At 37.1% G+C, this 10,045-nt stretch overlaps 1 protein-coding gene across 1 annotated transcript in view; it reads right to left on the reverse strand.

Moving 5' to 3' along the window:
* The window catches only part of LOC103199617 (zona pellucida binding protein), a 334,522-nt gene that overhangs the window by 212,050 nt on the left and 112,427 nt on the right, over positions 1-10,045 (reverse strand). The window contains exon 5 of the mRNA XM_007943932.2: positions 2,947-3,165. Within this exon, the coding sequence (XP_007942123.1) occupies positions 2,947-3,165 (219 nt within the window). The remainder of the gene's footprint in view (positions 1-2,946; positions 3,166-10,045) is intronic.

Below are 10,045 nucleotides of genomic sequence, written 5' to 3' on the forward strand. Positions count from 1 at the left end.
TGGATAGGAAGACTGAGCATTGTGAAAATGTCAATTCTACCCAAAGAAATCTCAAAGCAATCCCAATCCAGATCCCATCAACATTTTTTAAGGATATGGAAAACCAATCACTAACTTTATATGGAAAGGAAAGAGACCTTAGATAAGCAAAGCACTGTTGAAGAAGAAGAAGAGTAGGAGGTCTCACACTGCCAGATCTCAAAACCTACTCTACAGCCACAGTAGTCAAAACTGCCTGGTTTGGTATAATGACAGACACATACACGAATGGAATAAAATTGAGAACCCAGAAATAGAACCATCAACCTGTGGTGAGCTGATATATAACAAAGGGCCAAAATCCAATAAATGGTAAAGAGAATGTTTGTTTAATAAATGGTGCTGGCAAAACTGGATATACATTTACTGAAACATGAAACAAGATCTGTACCTCACGCCATACACAAAACGAACTCCAGATGGATTGAAGACTTAAATTTGAAACCTAAAAATATAGAGTTCCTCATGGAAAAACTAGGGGCAAATTTAAGGGCCCTAATATATGGCATAAACAGACTATGAAGCATAACCCAAAATGCACAAACAGCAGAAGAGAAACTAGATGAATTGGACCTTCCAAAAAATTAAATTTTTATGTGTTTCTAAAGACTTCTCCAAAAGAGTCAAAAGAGAACCTACAGATTGGGAAAACATATTTGGCAATGACATATCTGACAAGAATTTATAGAAAACTTCAACACCTCAATAACAAAAAGACAAATAATCCAATTAAAAAATGGGCAGAAGACATGAATAGACACTTCACCAAGGAAGATATTCAGGTGGTCACAAACATGAAAAAATGCTCATGATCATTAGCCATTAGAGACATGTAAATCAAAACAACAATGAGATAACATCTTGCTCCAGCACTCTAGCAAAGTTCAACAAGACATAAAATAACAAATGCTGGTGAGGATGTGGAGAGATTGGGACTCTCATACACTGCTGGTGGGACTGTAAAATGGTACAACCACTGTGGAAAGCAGTATGGTGATTCCTTCAAAAGTTGGAATTAGAAATACCATTTGACCCAGCCATTCTGTTACTAGGTATATATCCTAAAGATGTGAGAGCCATGACAAGAACAGATATATGCACACATATGTTCATCACAGCACTGTTTACAATAGCCAAAAGATGGAAACAACCTAGGTATCCATCAACTGAGGAATGGATAAACAAACTCTGGTACATACACACAATGGAATACTATGCAACCCTAAAGAATAACCTAGAATCTGCAAAGCACCACATAACATGGATGAACTTGGAGGACATTATGCTGAGTGAGAAAAGTCAATCACAGAAGGACAAATATTGAATTAGTCCGTTATTGTAAAAGTCACGGAAAGGTTTACCTACGGAAGGAAATTTTCCTTGTTGGTTACCAGAGGTGGGAGGGGAGGGGAAGGAACATTGTTAGATAGGTAGAGATAAGTACTGATTTGGGTGAAGAGAAGGGCAATGCACTAAATTTGAATAATCAACATGGTGGCATTGAGGAAGAGGAAGACATAGAGAGGTACATGGGAGGTACAGACGACAAAGATGAATCATTTTGCACATACAGTACTGCGTTGTCAGTGAAGCCTGATGGGTGGACAGGCTGAACTACTAGGTATGTCTATGAAGCAGGGAGTGTACTATGCATACAGTTGGCAGACAATGGTCCTATAAGTGTATTTGTATGATCTGTATGAATTCCCAGGTGTGTATAGTAGAGCTGACAAGGTTGTAGTCACTTCTTGGTCACAGCCAGCTACCCAGAGGGACCGAGTAGTTGAACCTGTGGGCTCAGGACCATACTCACAGCAGATATCGAGCTCAATTGGCATAACATACTACACAAAATATTGTTCCATCTCCTACTTTGGCGAGTAGCGACTGGGATCTTAAAAGCTTGCAAGCAGCCATCTAGATGCAACTATGGGTCTCTCCTCATCCAAAGCAAAGAAGAGTGAAGAAAACCAAAGATTCATGAAAAGAATTAGTCCTAAAGAATGGTACACCATGCAATCTGCAGCCTATATGACTATGAGACCAGGAGGACTAGATGGTGCCCGGCTACCAATGTCAGCCACTTGGAGGGGGATCTACGTAGGACATCCTAGACAGAGAGAGAAAAAAAGTGGAACAAAACTCAAAATCATTTGGGGGAAAAAAAAAAAAAGGAACCAGGTTTGCTGGTCTGATAGAGCCTGGTGGAACCATTGATACTATGGCCCCTAGCTGCCCTTCAGGTCTGGAATTGAACCCACACCTGTAGCTTCCAGCCAAACAAAAGACAGATATATGAGTTGAACATTTACCTGTGGTATATACACTCCTTGGAGAGAACAATCATGGGAGAAAGAAGGGCTGTTTACTCACAGGGAGACAGCTCAGGGGGCAGGAATGCATGGAGTGATGGGCACAAGGAAGAGGTAACTATCAGGAGGAAGTGGGAGGGGAGCTGTTGCATTGTGGTAAATTGTAGTCAATGTCATGAGACAAAGTGTATGTGAACTGCTGTATGGAAAGTGAATTTTGCTCTGTAAATTTTCACCCACATCACAATTAGAAAATAATAAGTTCTACTATTCTATGATATTGACCTATCTTATAATAACATGCTTTTATAAATTAAATATGTATAGCTACATATTATGATAGACATTCTGTGTACTAAATTCTATAGTAAATTACAGCAAAGTTTAAGTTATGTGAGATAGCAAAATTTTCACTAAGTATATAAATCAGTAGAATTTTATTTGGGGTCTATTATCACTAAAACAAAGGAGAAAACATGAAATACATTTACAAAATTTATATACTAAGAAAATGCTATTGGTAAGTCATGACATATATTTAAAATCATATATCTGTTCACCATTTGTTTTTCTTCAAAGAACTGTACATACTTACCTGAAAATGTAAAGAACAATTCATTTTGCAAACCTGCTCTTTGCATTTTAACACGATGGCATTCAGATTTAAGTAAGGAAATTTCACATGAAAGGTCAAGAACCAATTTGCTTAAAATCTGAAGAAGTTTCTTCTCAAAAGAAATATTATAGATACTATTGCAAGGAGCTGCATGATATCGAGCTGTAAACTGGTAATAATAATGAGGCTCACGATAAGCTGTAGAAAATTAAACAAAGAAAAACATAAACATAGTTATTGTAGAAATTCAAATATCCACTGTAACCATTCAAGAGAAATCATTGATTGGAGGTAATCTGTAATATACAATTTTATGTACAGCTATATTTATATTTATTTTCACTAATCAAACACTTATCTAGCACTTACTGGGTACCAAATACTGTTATAGGCACTTAATAAATATTAATTCATTTATAGTACCAAACAATCATTTAAAATTGATATTGTTTTTAGATCCATTTTTAGGAAACTGAGAGACACAGAGATTGTGTCTATGCCCAACACTATCAAAACCAAGATTACAAGCCAGGCAGGTTGGTTCCAGTTTTGCCTCCTGCAACTCAAGTTTAAACCTCCAGCTTTCTACTTAACAGTCAAATGCCTTAGGCACTATGCCACTAGAGCTCCTCCTACTTAAGACATTAACATCATATAATTACCAATAATAACTTTTTAAAATATATTTCTAATAAATTTAAAATTAGTTTTATTGAGTTCAACTTCAATAGCCAGAACTGAGACAATCTACCTCTTTTTAGTCCATTCCAAAATCTCAATGAGATGACACAAGAAACATAAACATGAAAGTAAGTATACAACACCAGAAATCCTACAAGTTCATGTTCCAAGACAAAGAACTCTACTGCTATTTGTGTACTTCCCCGCATATTCCTAACTGTTGTTGTTGTTATTTGCCATCAAGTTGGAACCTACTCATAGCGAACCCTCCTTGGGTTTCTGAGGCAATATCACTATGGAAGTAAATTGTCGAACCTTCCTTCCGAGGAGTGGCTGGTGGGTTTGAACCGCCAGCCTTCTAGTTAGCAGTGAAGTGCCTTAGGCACTATGCTACCAGAGTTCTTTATCCCTAACTACACACATGGAAATCAATGTTCCTCACTTGCAGGAAAACCTGCCACTGTACACTTTCCAACCCATTCAATTAAACCAAATTTAAGCATATGTGATACAGGGCTTACAAGTAATCTCTGTATTCAAGACAGACTACACAGTTTCTAGTTGCTGAGGAAACTTGTATCAGTTTCATTTATGGGCATGAATGAAAAACCACATAATCCCATAACTTTTGGGAAATCCAAGAGCATTAACAAGAAACAGAAAAAGAAAAAAGGGCTTGATTAGGATTCTTCTAAAGAATCTTTTAACAAAATATTCTTTAATGGTAGCTGGGCACCATGAAATTCTTCTGCTTTCATGCCAGGGGCGGTAGTTCTACATAGAGGAAATCAGCTACACATTCTGTATTCTCCCTCCTATCCCTGACTCTCCAGTTTCCTCTGTCGCTCCAGGCAAATAGAGACCAAAATTCATGCCTTAGAAGGCTGCATGCAGATACAAGATTTTATGATCCCAGGCACTATGGAATAAACTAGGAGGTAGAATAGAAGTACTAAACACATTATTAGGTTAATTAACTGGGATGTCCCATGAAACCAAGACCATAAACCTCCAAACCAAGGAATCAAATCCAATGAGATGTTTGGTTGTACATAAGCAGCCTCAGCAGCTATTCTTTTTGTTGTTGCTATTATTGCTGTTGTAAATATATCTATCACAATTTTGTCAATCAGGTGTACAACTTATTTACAGCAATTATACTCATGAGCTGTGCAACCCTAACTTAAATCACCATGATTTTTCCATCACCATTAATCCCCCTTTCCCCACCCCTCCTGCCCCTGGTAATCACTGATTACAAATTCTCACTAATTTCAAATCATTATGGACCCCAGGGTTTCTGGAACCATGGAAGCTGGATGCACCCTGCAACTATTGCCCTGAGGAAGTCTTTACACTTTCAAACAAAAACTATCCTCAGGAGTCTTCTTAAAACCAAATAATAGCTCAGTTTAACTACTAAAAAATGTTTGCCTTGAGCATTATGCTCTTTGAAGAACTATGTACATGGTATCAAAGTGACAACAGTTACTCAAAAGATTAAACGGAAATCTTACAGGACAGTGAATTTACATTAATGGAGAGGAATAACTCAGAAAAGGAGATTGATAATGGTTGCACAACTAAAAATAAATGTAATCAATATTACTGAAGTGTACATGTAGAAACTGTTGGACTGGTTTCCATTTTGCTGTTCATAGTTTCAACAGTAACAACAAAATTTTACAAACTAAAAGTACAAGGAAGTGAAAAGGAAAAAAGAAACAAATTTAAAAAATGAGGGAAAAGTAAGAGATAGGAAAACAGATCCCAGCTATCAAGCTTAAGAAAGGTCTGTCACCACATCAAAACACTACATTAAATAATGAACAAAGATACTGAAAATAAGTGTCATACCTTGATACAAATTTTATAAATGATCATGCTTTTCCTGATATGTCTGCCAGTGTATATGTGTTTGAGGTTGTATACATGTGCATATATACACATACATGTTTAATTTATGTGTGTGTCTGTGAGGCTGGAGGCTATGCCACCAGTATTTTAGGTACCAGGAGGGTCACCCATGGTAGACAGGTTTCACTGGAGCTTCCAGACTAAGACAGACATGGAAGAAGGAAGGAGCCATCCACTTCTCAAATACCTGGTCAGTGAAAACCTTATGAACAGCAATGAAACACTATCTGATATATTACTGGAAAATTTGATGAATAGCCCTGAAACACTGTCTGATATAGTGTCAGAAGAAGATCCCTAAGGTCAGAAGGCACTCAAAATATGACAAGGGGAAGAGATGCCTCCTCAAAGTAGAGTCAACCTTAATGACTTGGATGGAGTAAAGCTCTTGGGGCTTTCATTTGCTGATGTGGCATGACTCAAAATGGGAAGAAACAGCTGCAAACATCCATTAATAATCAGAACATAGAACGTATGAAATATGAATCTAGGAAAATTGGAAGTTGTCAAAAATGAAATGGAATGCATAAAGATCAATATCCTAGGCATTAGTGAGCTGAAATGGACTGACTTGGGCCATTTTGAATCAGACAAACATATGCTCTACTATTCCAGGAATAACAAATTGAAGAGGAATAGCATGGCATTCATAATCACAAATATTGGTTCAAAATCTATGCTGAAGTATAATGCTGTCAGAGATAGTATGATATCCATACACCTACAAGGAAGACCAATTAACATTACTATTATTCAAATTTATACACCAAACACCAAAGCCAAAGATGAAAAAAATTGAAGATTTTTACCAACTACAGTCTGAAACTGATTAAACAAACAGTCGAGATATAGTGATTTTTACTGGTGATTGGAATGTAACAGTTAGAAACAAAGAAGAATCACCAATAGTTGGAAAATATGGCCTTGGTGATAGAAATGATGCTGGAGATCGCATAATAGAATTCTGTAAGACCAATGACTTACTCACTGCAAATATCTTTTTTCAACAACATAAATGTTGGCTATAAACATGAGGCTCACTAGATGGAATACAAGGAATCAGACCAACTACATTTGTAGAAAGAGGTGATGGAAGGAGACGCTCAATATCTTCAGCCAAAACAAGACCAGGAGCTGACTGTGGACAGACCATTAATAGCATTGAACACAAGTTCAAGTTGAAGCTGAAGACAATTAAAACAAATCCACAAGAGCCAAAATATGACCTTGTTTATATCCTACCTGAATTTAAAGACCATCTGAAAAGTAGATTTGATGCATTGAATTCCAATGACCGAAAACCAGACAAACTGTAGGGTGACTTCAAGAATATCATACATGAAGAAAGCAAAATGTCATTAAAAAGACAGGAAAGGAAGAAAGGACCAAAATGTATGTCAGAAGAGACTATGAAAATTGCTCTTGCACAGAGAGTACCTAAAGCAAATGGAAGAAATGACAAAATAAAGGAGCTGAACAGAGGATTTCTAAGAGCAGCTCAAGAAGTAAAGAGTCAATTATTATAATAAAATGTGCAAAGACCTGGAGAACCAAAAGAAATGAACAGACTCCACATTTCTCATTCTGAAAGAACTGAATAAAAAATTCAAAACAAAACAAAACAAAAAACTCTTCCAGCCTTCAGTTGCAATATTTTAAGATTCTATGGGTAAAATACTGAATGATGCAGGAAGCATCAAAAGAACATGGAAGGAATACACAGTCACTGTACCAAAAAGAATTGGTCGATGTTCATCTATTTCAGGAGGTAGAATATGATCAAGAACCAATGGTATTGAAGGAAGAGGTTGAAGCTGCACTGAAGGAACTGGCAAAAAACAAGGCTCCAGGAATTGACAGAATACCCACTGAAATGTTTCAACAAATGGATGCTGCACTGGAGACACTCACTCAGCTATGGTAAGAGATCTGGAAGACAGCTACCTGGCCAACTGACTGGAAGACATCCATATCTGTACCCATTCCAAAGAACAGTGATCCCACACCATGTGGAAATTATCGAACAATATCATTAATATCACATACATTTAAAATATTACTGAAGATAATTCAAAAACAGTTGCAGCAGTACATTGACAGAGAACTTCCAGAAATGCAAGCTGGATTCAAAAGAGGATATGGAATGAGGAATATCACTGCTCATGTCAGATGGATCTTAGCTGAAAGCAAAGAATACCTGAAAGATGTTTACTTATGTTTTATTGACTATGCAAAGGCGTTTTATTGACTATGCAAAGGCATTTGATTGTGTGGATCATAACAAATTATGGATAACATTGAGAAGAATGGGAATCCCAGAACACTTGATTGTACTCATGATGAACCTGTACATAGATCAGGAGGCTATCATTCAAAGAGAACAAGGGGATACTGCATGGTTTAAAATCAAGAAGTGAGTGAATCAGGGTTGTATACTTTCATGTACTTATTCAATTTGTATGCTGAGGAAATACTCTGAGAAGGTGGATTATATGAAGAAGAACGTGGCATCAGGATTGGAGGAAGACTCTTTAACAACCTGATACAGAGATGACACAACTTTGCTTGCTGAAAGTGAAGCACTTACTGATAAAGATTAAATAATACAGTCTGCAGTATGGACTACATGTCAATATAAGGAAAGCATAAATACTCACAACTGGACCAATAAACAGTTTCACGATGAATGAAGAAAAGATTGAAGTTGTCAAAGACTTCACATTGCTTGCTTCTACTATCAACACCAATGTAAGCAGCAGTCAAGACATCAGATGACATATTGCATTAGGCAGATCTTCTGCAAAAGACATCTTTTAAGTGCTGAAGAGCAAAGATGTCTCCTTGAAGACTAAAGTATGCCTAACCCAAGCTGTGGTATTTTCAATCGTCTCTTATGCATGTGAGAGCTGGACGATGAATAAGTAAGACCAAAGAAGAGTTGATGATTTTCAGTTGTGGTATTAGAGAAGAATGTCAATAGTATCATAGACTGCTAAAAGGACTAACAAATCTGTCCTGGAAGAAGTGCAGCTGGAATGCTCCTTGGAATTGAAAATGGTCAGACTTCATTTCACCTCCTTTGGTTATGTGTCAGAAGGAACTATTCCCTAAAGGATATAATGCTTGGTAAAGTGGAGGGTCAATGAAAAAGGGGAAGGCTCTCAATGAGATGGACTGACACAGTGGCTACAATGATGGGCTCAGGTATAGCAAGGATCATGAGGCTGGCACATGACCAGGTAATATTTCATTATGCTGTGCACAGGGTCACTATGAGCCAGAGATGACTTGATGGAACCTAAAAATAAAATTATATACAATAATTTTATAGATAACATTTAATTGTGCTCATTGATCTAAAGGTAGTCATTTGAACAGAACAAGTCATGTAACAACCCACTATTCTTTCACCATACTTATTCAATCAACAGCAAGCAAGTATTACTAGAAGCTGTATTATGTGAAAAAGAACACAGCATCAGTATTGGAAGAAGAGTTATTAGTAACCTATGATATGCAAATTAAACAATCTTTCTTGCTGGAAGCAAAGAAGTCTTGAAGCACTTACTGAAAAATCAAGGAGTATGGCTTTCAGAATGGATTACACTTCAACCTAAAAACAATAAAAGTCCTCACAAATGGAACAGTGAGCAACATCATGATAACAGATAAAAGATAGAAGTTGTTAAGAATTTCATTTTACTTGGGTCCACAATAAACGTCCATGTAAGTAGTAGACAAGAAATCAAAAGATGTATTCCATTGAGAAAATCTGCTGCAAAAATCCTCTTTAAAGTCTTAAAGAGCAAAGATGTCACTTTAAAGACTAAGGTACATGAGACCTAAGCCACGGTATTTTCAGTAGCCTCATATGTATGCAAAAGCTGGACACTGAGTAAGGAAGACTGAAGGAGGATTCATGCATTTGACCTATGATGTTAGCAAAGAATACTGAATATACCATGGACTACCAGAAAAATGAACAAATTTGTCTTGGAGGAAGTATAGCTGAAATGCTCCTTAGAAGCAAGAATGACCAGACTCTGTCTCTCAGACTTTGGTCATGTCATCAGGAAGGACAATTCCCTAGAGAAAGACACGATGTTTAGTAACATAGAGGATCAGTGAGAAAGGGGAAGCCTCTCAATGCGATAGACTGACACAGTGACTACAATAATGGGCTCAAGTTTAGCAATGATTGTGAAGATGGTGCAGGACTGGGCAGTGTTTGGTTCTGTTGAACATAGGGTCATTATGAATTGGAATTGACTCAACAGCACCTAACACAACAACACATACATACATATATATGTATGTGTATGCACACACACACACACACACACACATGTTGTTGTTGTTGTTATGTGCTATCAAGTCGGACCCAACTCATAGCGATCCCTCCTTGGGTTTCCAAGGCAGTATCACTACAGAAATAGATTGCCCAAAAAAAAAAAAAGAAGGTGGGGACCAGGTTTGCTGG

Source organism: Orycteropus afer, unplaced genomic scaffold (assembly GCF_000298275.1).
Source record: "Orycteropus afer afer isolate SDZICR_OR568_19922 unplaced genomic scaffold, OryAfe1.0 scaffold00115, whole genome shotgun sequence".
In the NCBI taxonomy this organism is placed as follows: Eukaryota; Metazoa; Chordata; class Mammalia; order Tubulidentata; family Orycteropodidae; genus Orycteropus; species Orycteropus afer.